This window comes from Lutra lutra, chromosome X (genome assembly GCF_902655055.1).
Source record: "Lutra lutra chromosome X, mLutLut1.2, whole genome shotgun sequence".
In the NCBI taxonomy this organism is placed as follows: domain Eukaryota; kingdom Metazoa; phylum Chordata; class Mammalia; order Carnivora; family Mustelidae; genus Lutra; species Lutra lutra.
Window position 1 is genome coordinate 54279753 of NC_062296.1, and position 15049 is coordinate 54294801.

The following is a 15049-nucleotide window of genomic DNA, read 5'->3' on the forward strand; positions in this document are numbered from 1 at the left end:
CTAGCATGGGACAAGAACAGGTTTTCTAGAGATACTGTGCTGGCTAATGATGGGGAAGAGCAGGGATGAGGCCAAGATTGGAAAGCTAAGGGGTTAAAGTGGAGGGAGTAGAGTTCTTGGCCTCTTCCAGGTTCTCACAGCTAAAGAGCCATAGGTTGTTTTTTCCTACATATAGACCTTAGTTTTCCCAATCTATGATCTAAAATTGTTTCTGTTCCTCTCATAGGATCTGAGCAAGGTAGTGAACGGTAATGACTTCCTCTAGTTCTTCCTAGAATCAGGCGCTCTGACCCATGCAAGGTGGTTCTAGACTTGGGACCTTGGGGAGCCTTTCTTGGGTCAGTGAAATTTCAGGGAAGCATGATCACATGCCTTGTTCCCAGGATCCTCGGCCCACATAAGGTCCTGGGTTGGCCAGGTGCTAGTGTTGCTCTGGTACACTTATCTCTTAGTTCTTCAGTAGGTACTCAGCCTTCAGCTACCATGGGACAAGTTTCGTGGTGCGTAAGAAGAGGTAAATGTGCTTTTTTGGACCTTCAATCTCTGAAACATGCCTAGAGCTTAGATGCAGTTTTGGAGGTTCCAGAGGACCTTCACTGTCTCTCTTGTAAGTTCACCCTTCTGGAGTAAGCAGTTATTTTATTTCCCTTTTATAATCAGAAGATGGAGGTCCAGAGGCTGTACAGCAAATCAGTAGTAGGAAATAGCTAAAACTTAAGTTATTTGACATTCAGATCTTTTGGTATCTGCTCTGTGACTTAAGAAAGCAGAGGCTCTCTGTAAAAGAGATGATGATACTCATATAGCCCTGTCAGAGAGTTTGAGAGGGTGTGCATGTAAGGCATATAAAGCCAGCCTTCTCCGTGTTGGGACCTTGGGCTTATACTATTGACTGGAAGGTGGCAGAGATGAGAGGTAGGCAGACTAAGCACTGCCTAGAGTTTGGGACCCATTTCACTGGGAGAGGCCCTGGATGGTGGGCTGCTCTGTACCCTTTCTCCTCTCCTAAGAATAGGCCAGAAGACAAGGGTTAGGTGGAGGGGGAGGCCAGCGTCTTTGAGCCATTTCTTTTCCAGGCCCAGACAAGAGTGAAGCTGAACTACTTGGACCAGATTGCCAAATTCTGGGAAATCCAGGGCTCCTCCTTAAAGATTCCCAATGTAGAACGACGGATCTTAGATCTCTACAGTCTCAGCAAAGTAAGAAAAGGCTTTTCTCAAGCCCCTCCCCACCCCTTAATATCTTTTGTACTCTGGGGGCTCCCTTGGTTTGGATATTAGAGCTCTACACTGCAGTGGAAGGGGCACACACAGCCTCATAACACATGAGGTGTCATCGGAACTTCTTGGCATCTCTTACTGCGATGGTGGTGGTAGGAGGAGGGGATAGCCTCCAGTGAGGTGAGGGGCTGGAATTGTCCTCATCACCCTTTCCTCAGGCCTTCACCCTTATGTACATACACACAGCACATCCACATCCCTTCCTCCTGTCCCTGCAGATCGTGGTGGAGGAAGGTGGCTATGAAGCCATCTGCAAAGACCGTCGGTGGGCCCGGGTAGCCCAGCGCCTCAACTACCCACCAGGCAAAAACATTGGCTCCCTGCTACGCTCCCACTATGAACGCATCGTTTACCCCTATGAGATGTACCAGTCTGGAGCCAACCTGGTGGTAAGGATGCCAGGCTGGGGTGGAAGAAGGCTTTCCCCTAGACCAGATGCAGATTTCTCATACTTGCTCTTAATGGAACTGGTTCAGTGGGCTCGAGACCTGGGAGCTAGACTCTATCCTTTTCTAGTAGTGCTTATTCTCTTCCCATGCTGCCCAGGGTCACGGGTCTGGGAGTTACCTGCAGGGCCAGCCTACTATCCAGTATGTGACAAGGTCATAACTGATAAAGGAATTCCAAGGAGGGAGAGACATTCTGGGCTAGAGAGGTCTGGAAAGAGATGGCATCTGATTTAGTTATGGAGATGCTTGGGGGGAGGTGGTTTGAAGGTGGAGTGACATAAGCAAAGACAAGAAGAATTCTCAAAGTGTGTGCGGGTGTCCCTGGTAATGACCAGTGGAACAGGGTCTCTTGTTGTGAGTCAGGTGAGTGCAGCCACAGCTTTTTTTTTTTTTGCCATTGGTTAAGGATAGAGGGATGGCATCGTTGGGGGCTGTGGCCCCCTATCCTGAGCCTTACTCCTCACTTGTCTCTAGCAGTGCAACACGCGTCCATTTGATAATGAGGAAAAGGACAAGGAATACAAACCCCACAGTATCCCCCTTCGACAGTCTGTGCAGCCTTCCAAGTTCAATAGCTATGGCCGGCGGGCCAAGAGGCTGCAGCCTGATGTGAGTACTTCTAACCCAGAGCTTTGAGGGTGGGAGTCCACGAAGTTCTGACCAAAGTTCTTTTCCCTGTTTCACTCTCCCTTCGCTCTGTTCTCTGAGTTCTGAGCAGTAGTGTGCTTCACTCTTGCTCTTTCCTTCGCTCTCAGCTGAGCTTCTGAGTTGGGTCTTGATCTGCTCATACAGTATCTTTTGTGTGTCTGCCCTTTTTTGCCTGTCTTGTTCTTTCTGGACTCACTCTGCTTCTGGGGTAGACCTCTTCTTTTTCCCTATACCTATATCCTAACTTCAGGTAGAAGCTTATGTGCGAGGCATTGTTCTAGGCACTGGGGATGCAACAGAGAACAAGATAGACATTGTCCCTGGGCTCACCAAAGCATGTCATTTAGTAGATCGTATTAGTCACTGCCATTTATTGGTAGTGCCACACACTATTAGATTTCTTTCTATATGTTACTCCTAAATTACTCTGTAAACTTTGTAAGGTAGGAGTTAATATTCTCATGTTACAGTTGGGAAAACTGGAATTCCACCTTAATTTTCCAAGAGGGCTAACGGGGGAGCTCACTTAACCCTAGTCTCCAAAAGGAGCTCTGAATTCTTGCCCAGGCCTGCCTCTGCCTCCTGGCATGAGCCCAAGTGGTATATAGTCCAAGCTATTGTTCTTTTAAGATGGGGCAGTTTGCCTCAGATAGCAGATTTGATTCATTTCCTTTTTCCCTCCCAGCCGGAACCCACGGAGGAAGATATTGAAAAGAATCCAGAGCTGAAGAAGCTGCAGATCTATGGGGCAGGCCCCAAGATGATGGGCCTGGGCCTCATGGCCAAGGATAAGACCCTGCGGAAGAAAGGTAAGGCCTGACAGGCTGAGGCAGTGTGAAGGATGGCCCCACCTGGGGAGAGGAGGCGGGGCCCTGACTGTTCTAGACCTGTGCTTTAGAGCCCCTCTTCCCTCTCCCAGATAAGGAAGGGCCTGAGTGTCCCCCCACCGTAGTGGTGAAGGAAGAGTCAGGCGGGGATGTGAAGGTGGAGTCAACCTCACCTAAGACCTTCCTGGAGAGCAAGGAGGAGCTGAGTCACAGCCCAGAGCCCTGCACCAAGATGACCATGAGACTGCGGAGGAACCACAGCAATGCCCAGTTTGTAAGGACCCAGCCCTGACTTCTTAATGCTCTGCTTCTCATCCCTTCAGCGAGCATTTCCCCAGCATGGCTCTGGACCAGGTTGCATTAAGCAGAAAAGTGGGCCTGCTGGGCCCTGCCCTCAGGTAGCTCACTTAATTGGGGAAACAAGGCCAACTCACAAGGAAAATGGAACAAAGGACAAGAAAGGGTGATCAAGTGCTGTCAACAGGAAGTGCTGGAAGGGTCCAGAGAAGGAGGCTCCCTCCATTGCTTCAGGATAAAGGCTAAGCTCCTCATTACCATGCATGATCCAGTCCCTGCTGACCTCTAGCCTCATTCCCCAGCACTGCCCACCTCACTCCTCTGCTATAGCCACACTGAACTACTTGTAGGTATGTTCATTTTTTCCCCTGAGATGCACCATGCTCTTTCTTTCCCCCATCCCTTTGCACCTGCTGTTTCTTCCACCTGGAAGACTTTTCCCCGTGCTCTGCCTCATTGCCAAACTCAGTTGGCCTTCAGATTCCAGTCAGTTTCAGATGTCATTGTCAAGTGTCACGTTTTCAGTGAAGTTCTTCCTCAAGGCTGTCCCTCCTTATCTCCAGCTGATTTGAGTGCTCTCTTCTCTAGGCTCCCCTAGTACCCTCTGTGAGCTGGTATTGGCAGTTTCCATGTTACCTTTTAATTTTTATGAATATGTATCTCTGGAGTACTTTGTGCCTTTTGAAGGCAGATGCCATGTCTTATTCATTGCTGTACTTCAGAGTCTAACGTAGCATTGAACACGTAAGTGCTCAGTGTTTATTGAATGAATAAAAATGGGAGATTTCACGACTGCATGATAAAGACTGCTCTCACAGCTCTACCAGTTCATTTGGGGAGATGGTACATGCATACAGTTAAGCTGCCAAATAAGCACGACTCACCCATAACGGGGCTGTGAATGCTCTAGCCAACAGGCTCGATGGGTTTCTGATAGAAAGCTCTGTGGACTAGGGTGCTGCTTGGAGGACAGTTTGAAGGCTGGACAGAGCTTCGATTGATGAACTGTTGCCTCCTTTTCCTGGCAGATCGAGTCATATGTGTGCCGGATGTGTTCCCGAGGGGATGAAGATGACAAGCTTCTGCTGTGTGATGGCTGTGATGATAACTACCACATCTTCTGCCTGCTGCCTCCTCTGCCTGAGATTCCCAAGGGTGTCTGGCGGTGCCCGAAGTGTGTCATGGCGGTAAGCCCTTCCCAGCCCTAGTTCATGTCTGCCTCAGAGGGTATTCTTGCCTGCCTCCATCAGGCCTTACTGACAGCAACTTCCCAGCTCAGCCCTGGTTTAATGTTTTGGGTCCCTGGAGTGGGGCTAGGCTAGGCAGAGTTTAGGGAGAAAGAAGAGGAGACGTAGCCTTTATTTATGTCCCCTGGGAGACCCCAGACTACCTGGGGAGGTGAGAGTCATTATTGAACAGATTGTATGCCGACGTGTAGTCAGATGCTAAATTATGTATTAGAAATTCTGAGGCATAGAAGTTCAGAGGAGAGGAAAATGACTAAGGGTAGTAATCAGGGAAGGTGTTAGGAATGAGATTTGGAGGACCGGAATATGGAGAAAAATCTTTCTTTTGATTTCCAAGTTTTTTATTCTTTGTTTTATTTAGAAAGCTTGGAAAATAGACAAATCACCTATCATTTCATCACCTAGATGTTGTTAATAGTCTGGTGTATTTTCTTCTCATCTTTTTGTTGTTGCATATATATAACTATCTTTAAGCAGTTTAGGCTCTTACTGTGTATTTTCATTTGCTATTTTATAATTATTTTTGTATATCATTGCATTTATTCATGGGTAGTGATTCATTTTTCTTGGGGGGGGGACTATCATACGAGTATAATACTTTGTTTTCCTTTTGATTATTTGATTAAGTTTGCAGTGGTGCAGGCTTTAACTAGAAGAGGTGGGCAGGCCTTGTAACCTTGGGGATGGGGCATGCTGGAGCAGGGGTATTTTGGGAGGACGTACTTAGGGCAAGAGGGGCAGTCAGGAGAGCATCTGAAGCTGCAGCAACAGCGAGGGATAAGAGGCTCAGTAAGTCTGCCAGGTCCGTTTCATGAGCTTGCTTCCCTCTTTCATCCAAATTCTGGGTGCTCATTTGCATTTCTCTCTGGAGAACAGATGTTGATGGTCTCTTGTCTTATGTTAGGGACTCATCTGTGGTCCTAGAGACCAGCTGCGTGCACATGCATGCACACACACAGACACACACACACACGGCTGAGGAAAGAGATCAGGGTGGTGCATAATGGCCTTGGATGTGGTGGAAATCCCTTCAGGGAGGAGTGTGGACACTAACAGTATGATAGACAGTGAAGGCTGTCAGCTCTACTTGGCTCTCTAAGTGGTTGAGGGCCAGTGAACCAGATCGACATTGATTTTTTTCAGACATGAGTGAGTCTGTCTAACTCTGGGATACATAAAGCTCTCCTCTAAAACCATGAACTTCGGTGTAAAGTGAGGTAGTCTCACATCCTCCCTTCCGAGACCACCTAAAGAACAGGAATAGTGTAGGATTTAACAGTGTAGAAGCTGATGCCTTTGACTACCACCCTCTGAGCTACTAGAATATTCGGTGCCATTTCCCCAGGCTTGTAGTTCCAGTCTGGGTATAAGAAAACTTCCTTAGGCATCCTGTTTAAACTCCCTGTTTTAGCTCAAGAGGAAACAACGGTGGCAGAAGAGCATAGCATAGCATATTTAAGTCAGAGGTCACGGTTTTGATAGTAAAGTCCTAAAGGAAGAGAAGAGCAAAAGAATGGCAGCAGCGCATGTGGGGAATGAAAAGACTAATTAACCTGAAGCGCTGGGAGAAAAAGGTAGAGCTATAGTGAGGCCTGCTTCCAGGGCCTTGAGTGCAGACCTTGGGCTGTTCTTCCTCCCTGCTCCCCCATATTCCAGCTTTGTTTTTAAGGATTCTCCACCTCTGTGCCCTCTGTCTTGGTGATCTGTTCTCCTTTGGGTTTCAGGAGTGTAAGCGGCCCCCTGAAGCCTTTGGCTTTGAGCAGGCTACCCGGGAATACACACTGCAGAGCTTTGGCGAGATGGCCGACTCCTTTAAAGCTGATTACTTCAACATGCCCGTGCACGTAGGTGATGGAGGGCTGGGGTAGCGTCAGGGCTAGGGTCGTAGCTGTTGGTGCCTGATGGGCTTAGCTCTTCTGGGTCACTGGAGCTAGGATGTGATGGGCCATGGTCATCTGCTACCCCTGTTCCTCAGATGGTGCCTACAGAACTTGTGGAGAAGGAGTTCTGGCGGCTGGTGAACAGCATTGAGGAAGATGTGACTGTTGAGTATGGGGCTGACATCCATTCTAAAGAATTTGGCAGTGGTTTCCCTGTCAGTGACAGTAAGCGGCACCTAACCCCCGAGGAGGAGGTGAGTGGATGATTCGTGGTTATATGTCAGCTGTGTGCACTTTGGCAGGTCATTTAGTATCTCTTTTGGGTGGGGGTAATTATGCCCACTTCCCACAGCTGCTCTGAGATTTAGATAAGATGGTATATGTAAAAAACACAGTCCGGTATCTGGCATGGCATCTCTAGCCACAAGATTGGCTATTTCTTTGTAGGGTGGGGTTAGTATCTACCTTACAAATTTGTTGTTAAGAGTTAAATGAGAAGGTGTATGAAATACTTGCCAGGGTGCCTGCTTTATTCATAAGAAGTAGACTAGTATTGTATGTGCAGGAAAAAATGAGGGTCCAGGCCTACCTCCAGAGAAGGGGGCATTTTGGTCCAGAGCAGGGCTTTTAGCTTGCAGGTATTTTGGTGAGTTGAGTATATCTGTAGAACTCCCTAAAATTGAAGGGAATTGGAATTTTGTGTGTATGCATTTGGCGGGTGGGGGTGGGTAGGAGGTGGAGAACATCTGTAATATTTCTCAGACGTGTGAAAGGTCTGGGACCTCAAAATTAAGGTTCTCTGGACTAAAGAGCTCAGCTTCTTAACATAACCTTCATCCCCTTTCCACAAATACCCAACCTGACAGGAGTATGCCACCAGTGGTTGGAACCTGAATGTGATGCCAGTGTTGGAGCAGTCTGTACTGTGCCACATCAATGCGGATATTTCTGGCATGAAGGTGCCCTGGCTGTATGTGGGCATGGTGTTCTCAGCCTTTTGCTGGCATATTGAGGATCACTGGAGTTACTCCATTAACTACCTCCATTGGTGAGCGGGGCCCTGGGAAGCCAGGGAGGCAGGGTAGGCTCCCTCAGGACCACATGTGTGACCACTCTGTATGTCCCCTTTCCACGTGGCCAGGGGTGAGCCGAAGACCTGGTATGGGGTACCCTCCCTTGCGGCAGAACATTTGGAAGAGGTGATGAAGAAGCTGACACCTGAGCTCTTTGATAGCCAGCCTGACCTCCTGCACCAACTTGTCACCCTCATGAATCCCAACACCCTCATGTCCCATGGTGTGCCGGTGAGTGCTTAGGAAATAGGGACAAAGGGTAGGAATGATGTAGCATGTCCTTTGTGCCGGTGGTTGTGATGGTCATGGTGGTCATCATGTGGAATCTACTCCTGCTTCTTTCTCATTCCTCTTCTGTTTTATTTTGACAACTGTAATAGAGACTCTAATAGTGGTTAGATACGCAATGTGATGGTGAGCCCACTAGGCCATGCATTTGAGTGCGACACCTCAGGATGGCTTCTTTCATGTCTGTATTCTACCCAGTGGAAGAGGGAAATGGGAGAAGGACAGGGCAAGACAAGTCTCCTTATTTTTAAAGACCTACATCGTTTCCATTCATCTCCTCTTAGTCACAAGGCCACATCCAGCTGCAGAGAAGACTGGAAAATGTGATTCTTATCTTGGATGGTAATGTAACAGTTACAAATTCATACTGTTGTGAAAGAGGGTGAGAATGAATAATGGGGGTAATTAGCCTAGTCTGACGTGTTCTATATAGTAGCCCTTCTGGGAGCAATGGGTAGGTTTTTTACTTATGTAACAGGTGGTAAGTTCTATGGTAGTAATTCTTTTGCAACATGTAAGTGTATCAAGTCAACATGTTGTACACTTTATACTTACATAGTTTTATATCATATTTCAAGTTGGAGGAGGTACATAATCTCTTTTTAAAAAGTGCTAATATCCATCAACATTTAAAATTTAAAAAGTTGAGGGGTGCCTCGGTGGTGCAGTTGTTAAGCATCTGCCTTTGGCTCAGGTCATAATCCCAGGACCCTGGGATCAAGCCCCACGTCAGGTTCCTAGCTCCGCAGGAAGCCTGCTTCTCCCTCTCCCCATGCTTGCATTCCCTCTCTCACTGTGTCTTCCCTCTGTCAAATAAATAAAATCTTTAAATAAATAAAAATAAATAAAGTTGAACCCAGAGTCCTAGACTGAACCTATTCTCCTCCTCTGTGGACTCCTCTCCCACTCCATAAAATGTTTCGTTGCTATATAGTCTGGCTTGCCTATAAGGGAATTTCTGGCATTAGCTGATCAGCCAGTTTTCTGGTGTGGATCTTAAGACAGCCTAATCAGTTCTATAGGAACAGTAATTAGTACATCCTCCACCTGTGTTTTGAGTCTTATTCTGTGCTGCTACTCCTCCCTGCTTCCTTCAACTCCCCTCCCCACGTGTCCCCCCACCGCTACCACCTTGGCTGCCCTGTCATTTAGTCTAATGGAAGGATGTGGCAGGCAATCACTACATACTGAATTAATGTCTCCTTGAGATCCCCAATCATCTGTACAGTAGGGCTTTGGACTAGGTCAGTAGTTCTCACCCACATTTCTTCTTGCCTTCAACTTGTTTTGATACACTACATAAGCTACAGTATTTTTTATTGTATACTTTAGTGATACTTAACTAAGCATTGAGGGATCTAGGGAATTAGAGGAAGTGTATCCCACAGCAATTCAGGCAGCCTTCCTCTATTGGAGGCAGTGGGGGCTAGGTATCCTTTTCCCTCACTGCCTCACTCCGTTTAAGAACTACTGGACTCGAGAGGTAGAAGTGATCAAGGACCCTTCCACTTCTGCTCTTCATAAGTAGGTGTTGGGTCTGAGTTTTCCTTACATTCCTTTCTTCCTGACCCACAGCACAGCCTTAGTCCTTGCCTACAGGGTCAAGAAAAATTATAAGAGTGGAAGAGGATCCTTAAGGATTTAGGCAGCTAAGATATATAGCTGTTTAATTCTTCCTCTTTTTAAGAAAACTTTAATACAGATTTTTAAACATGTGCTCTTTGCTTCCACCTCCACAGCATTTGTCCTGTTCATGGCTCACCAGCTTTTCTGGCCAGCTGCTGCTTCACCCCCCACCCCCACCCCCGGCCTTGCCCCTCCTGTAGGTGGTTCCCACCAGCTCCAGGCTTTCTGGACTTGGCAGTATCCCTTCAATCCAAGGCATTTGATTTTCATATTCTCATGCTGGCAGGCTGTAGTGGGGCCAGCTGAAGCTCCCCAAGGAGCTATCTTTAGTCCACTCCCTCCCCCCCTTCCCCTTGGGTGGAAGGCAGCCATTTCTTTTTATAGCTATATAGAGTAAGTATTATTTTCATTATAAAAGAAATCTGTTCCCTTTCCAGAAAATGGAAATTTAGAGTGGTCATCCCTATTTCCTTCACACTTCATTATGTTTCTGTTATTTTTCTACATGAATTTTGACGTAACAATAATCAGTGTATGGATATTGTCATTTCTTTTTAAGTCTAAATGATCTAGAACAGCACTGTCCAGTTTGGTAGCCACTAGCCACATGTGGCTGCTGAGCACTTGAAACATGGCTAATCTCATCTGAAATGTGCTGAAAGTATAAAACACATGTTGGATGCCAAGGCTTAGTATGAAAATATCTCACTAATACTTTTATATACCACTTACACACTGAAATGGTAATATTGTAGATGTATTAAAATACATTGAAGTTAGTTTCACCTGTTTCTTTCTACCTTTTTAATGTGGTTACTAGAGTATTTAAAAAATATATATGGCTGGCGTTATATTTCTATTGGATCATGCTGGTCTAGAATGATTTTTGCTTCCTTACTGTGAACTATTTATAACCGTCTTTAAAAAAAAAAACAAAACAAAACACTGCAACTTTATTGCAATGTAATTTACATACCATAAAATTCACCCATTTTAAGTGCACACAGTTCATTGAATTTATAGAGTTGTGCTACCATCACCACAATCCAGTTTTAGAACATTTGTCACCCCAGAAAGATCCTTTGTGCCCTTTTGTAGTGAGTCTCCATTCCAATCCTTAGTTCCAGGCAACCACTCATCTGCCTTCTGTCTCTAGAGATTTCCCTTTTCTAGACAGTTCACATACACAGGATAATATGTAATCTTTCGCATCAGACTTACTTCAGTTTGCATAATGTTTTCGAGGTTCATCTATGTTGTAGCATGTGTCAGAACTTTGTTCCTAAATTTATGGTGGAATAGTACATTTTATGGAAGTACCACATTTTGTTTATCCATTCACCACTCGATGGACATTGGGACATTTTTAATGACTGCAGAATGTAAGGAGAGCCTTTTTAGATAACTGCATAGGAAATAGTAAAGGCACATGGCCAAAGTGAGGGTGGAAGAGTTAGGAGCCTTAAATTCTGTTTCTGGCTCTGCTGCTTAAAGCTTCTCTGGGACTCCGCTTTCGCATCTATAAAATTAACTGGGTCTAGATAGTTCAGCAAGTATTGCTACAACTCCCCCTCTGTGTGCAAAGTCTCTGGCCAACACCTTGAAGACAAATAAACTGGTCCCTGCCTTTGGGTATGTGCAGTTGAGTGGAGATAAAGGTGAGTAAATGTTAGAGCTGCTTCAAAAGGACAACAGACTGGGTCATTAGAAACAGGGGGTCAGGAAAGCATTTGTAGAAGTGGTGTTCCTTGAGGGAAGATAAGAGTTTGCCTGTTGGAGCCTTGGAGCCTTGGCTACATCATGTAGACATGGGGTTTCAAGTAAGGGGTTCTCAGCCATGGGCTTGCCAGTCAGATTTGCGTTTTTTGGAAGATAATTCTAGTGCTTAGTAATGGGAACCAGTTCAATAATCCAAGCAGAAATGCTGGTGTTGCCCCTAAGTAGGGATAGCTTTGCAAAGAAGAAAATGTATTGGAGGTGGGAACTGATGTATGACCTGAATAAATGTGGAGATGTATTCATGAATGGGCAGATTCAGTATTGTATGTTATTTCTCTCCATAGTAATCTAGAATCCTCACAGAGGAATTGTTGGGTTGAAGGATATAAACATTTTAGGTTCTTGATCTATATCAACAATTTGGTTTTCCAGAGAGTAGAAGTTACTGGTACCATTACCAGCAGTGTACCTATTTCACTGTGTATTCATCAGCACTGAATGTTCATCCTAAAAACCTTTGTGGGATTCCTCCTTATAGACTGCAAATTAAACATACATGTGGCTGCTTCCATTCCTTTCTGAAACTCTGCTCAAATGGCACAGAGGTTTTTTTGTTTTTTTTGTTTGTTATTTTAAGGTTTAAAAAATGAATAAAATGGAGAAAACGAGAGGATACAGTGATAAAATTCTTGAAGCTAGAAAATAGATGAGGTAACTGAGTCTTAGGCCAGTATTGAGACATCTGAGAACCAACCAACCTGATTTATACCTCAGAAATCCTCCAGAGGTTCAGTAGTCAGTGACACCAGGCATTCTGGGAAGAAAGATAGATGAAAATAAGGATACCTATATAGATAACTATGAGGTCCCCTTCCACACTGGGCAGCTGAAAGTGTGACCATCCCTCACTAAAGAAAAAGACTTTACTTTTGAAGAGATTACAATAAAAGAACTCTGGACTGAGGTCTTCTAGGTACAGTTGAGGGTGGAGGTAATAGTGACAAAAGTAGGATTCATCATTGTGTACATAGTAGATGCCAAGGTTCCCAGCTGTCTTCTTCCACTTGGCTCTTAGAACACTGGCAGACAGATCTTCCTTCAGGCAAAAAATGAGAGAGTTCTCTCTGGAGAATATAAGTGGCCCAAAAAGAAAGACCCAGTGGCACTTCCAGATTACCTTACAGTGAAGCTCACAGTTGACAGATTTCACCAGTATACTCGGAACTTCCATTCAGCTTTTCCATTTCTAACTCTTAAAGTTTACAGTCACAGATTAACAGCTGAGGAGACTCTAGAAAATAGAACCAACCAAACAAAGCAACTTGGATAAACAGGTTAGGCAGGCAGAGAAATAAACTTCAAAAAGGGAAAGAAACCTCATGAAGCTCTTCAGAGATAGCATATAGTGCAAACTGAAGTAAGAACAGGATACTATTTGAAAACATCCTGAGAACAAAAAAGAGCTCTTGGAAATTAAAACTGTGATAGTAAAAGGGGAAGAAAAAAGTTTAGAAGATAAATATTTAAGGAAATCCCTCAGAAAATAGAATAAAAAAATAAAGATGGGGAAATGGTAAAGTTGAAAGGAGATTTTGTTCAGAAGGTTCAATATGCAAATAATGAGTTCTGAAAAGAGAATAGATGAAAACAAAGAAATTATTAATGAAATTATTTAAGAAAATTTCCCTGAACCAAAAGACTGAGTTTTCAGAGTCAAAGGGCCTATCTAGTACATGAATGAAAATAGATGCACACCAAGGTATAGCTGGTGAATTTTTAATTCAAAGCATTAGATACCAGAATGGCTTAAGACTTCAAAAGGAGCACCAGAATCTAGAAGACTAGCACCATGCCTTCAAAATGGTTTTCAGTTTAGAATTCTACATGGTCAAATTATGAAGTACAAGAGTAGAGACAATTTTCAAAAAAAAAAAAAAGTTCTTTGTACCACTTCCTGGGAAGCTATTGGAGAATGTGCTCAAGTATAGCCAAAGAGTAAACACCGAGAAAGAGGAAGACCTGGGTTCTAGGGAACAGGAGAGATCATCATAGGAGAGGGATGGTCTGGGGAAGACAGCTGGTTCAGGTTGGAACAGATCATAGGGCTCTGCTGCAGAAAGGTGAAAACTGACAGGCAAGAGCAGGGTTGGACACTTGTCTTAAAGTTTGGGATTAAATTGCTAAGACATGTGCCGAAAACTAAGCAAACTGAGAAATTACAGGAGGCTATCTTTAAAGTCTAGAGGCAGGTTATTTAGGGTTGTTAAGGTAAATGCCAAAATAATCAGAAGAGGTGAAAGTGATTGGCTCTGAGGAGTGGAGAATGGCAGGGACTGCTGATTTTAAAACAAATCTTGTAGACCATTTGGCTCTTAGAACTGCCTAAGTGACTGATAAAAATAATTATTAATGCAAATGCCATTGCCAGCTTAATGAAAAGTGGTAATTTAAATTTTATAAAAAAGTAGAAAAGTTGAGATGTTTTGATATGTACATTTCCTACTTTTGACTCAAATCTTCCTGTTGCTGCCAACATAAATCTCAACTTTGAGAGCTGAGGCCAGTGGTCCTTTCTTTTTAGAATTGGAGGAACTGAGAATCTGTTGTCACACTGTTCCTTCAGGCTCTCCCTCCTTTGTCTCCTTAAGGATCCTGCTCTTAAATCAAGTTTCTCCCGACTCTGGAAAACCTATCTCAGTGACCTTGATCTTCTTCCTCAGGTTGTCCGCACAAACCAGTGTGCCGGAGAATTCGTCATTACCTTCCCTCGTGCTTACCACAGTGGCTTCAACCAAGGCTACAACTTTGCAGAGGCTGTCAACTTTTGCACTGCTGACTGGGTGAGTCGGGGGTGTGGTGGGCTGGCAGGGAAAAGCAGGAGGCTTGTGGAGAAGCTGAGGCACCACAGCCTTCAGACTTGGCCACACTCAGCCTTGAATCTGTCCACAGTTGCCAGCTGGGCGCCAGTGCATTGAGCACTATCGCCGGCTCCGAAGATACTGCGTCTTCTCCCATGAGGAGCTCATCTGTAAGATGGCCGCCTGCCCAGAGAAGCTGGACCTGAACCTGGCAGCAGCTGTGCATAAGGAAATGTTCATCATGGTGCAGGAGGAACGGCGTCTACGAAAGGCCCTGCTTGAGAAGGTAGGGTGAAAGGAAGAGGGCCCTGAATTAGGCATGCTATCCTGGCAAAAGTGGGGGAAGGAAAAAGTAGATGTAGCTTCTATTCTTGGGGTATAGTAAAAAGAACTAGATCCATCTGGATTGGAAATCACATTCCAGGGCTCCTGGGTGGCTCAGCTGGTTAAGGGTCTGACTTGGGCTCAGGTCATGATCCCAGGCTGGGATCAAGTCCCACGTTGCGTTCCCTGCTCAGCAGGGAGTGTGCTTGTCTCTTTCCCTCTGCTCCTCCCTCTGCTTGTGCTCTTTCTGGCTCATGCGCTCTCTCTCAAATAAATAAAATCTTAAAAAAAAAAAAAAAAATCACATTCTGTTCTCTGCTCTGCCATTTATCAACAACTATGAGCAAGTTAATTTACTTCACTGTCAGTATCTGCCTCTGAAAAATGGGGATTATGATGTTTGTCTTTTGGGATAGTTGATAGATTAAAGATTATGTTTATTAAGTAATTGACACATAGCAAGTGCTGTTGTCACTGCTATTTGTCATTATTTAATTAACCCAACAGGACAGGCTGGCGTATGAAACTACAAC

At 44.9% G+C, this 15049-nt stretch overlaps 1 protein-coding gene across 5 annotated transcripts in view; it reads left to right on the forward strand.

Annotated features, from left to right (window-relative positions):
* KDM5C (lysine demethylase 5C) overlaps nucleotides 1–15049 on the forward strand; it is a 32102-nt gene that overhangs the window by 5666 nt on the left and 11387 nt on the right. For 3 of the 5 annotated variants that reach the window (XM_047715349.1, XM_047715344.1, XM_047715346.1), the window contains exons 3-14: nucleotides 1077–1199; nucleotides 1499–1669; nucleotides 2204–2338; nucleotides 3063–3186; nucleotides 3297–3478; nucleotides 4530–4688; nucleotides 6473–6592; nucleotides 6724–6882; nucleotides 7495–7676; nucleotides 7770–7932; nucleotides 14055–14174; nucleotides 14284–14478. In XM_047715349.1, coding sequence (XP_047571305.1) covers nucleotides 1077–1199; nucleotides 1499–1669; nucleotides 2204–2338; nucleotides 3063–3186; nucleotides 3297–3478; nucleotides 4530–4688; nucleotides 6473–6592; nucleotides 6724–6882; nucleotides 7495–7676; nucleotides 7770–7932; nucleotides 14055–14174; nucleotides 14284–14478 — 1833 coding nt within the window. The remainder of the gene's footprint in view (nucleotides 1–1076; nucleotides 1200–1498; nucleotides 1670–2203; nucleotides 2339–3062; nucleotides 3187–3296; nucleotides 3479–4529; nucleotides 4689–6472; nucleotides 6593–6723; nucleotides 6883–7494; nucleotides 7677–7769; nucleotides 7933–14054; nucleotides 14175–14283; nucleotides 14479–15049) is intronic. The other 2 variants (XM_047715345.1, XM_047715348.1) reach the window with 1 other exon arrangement.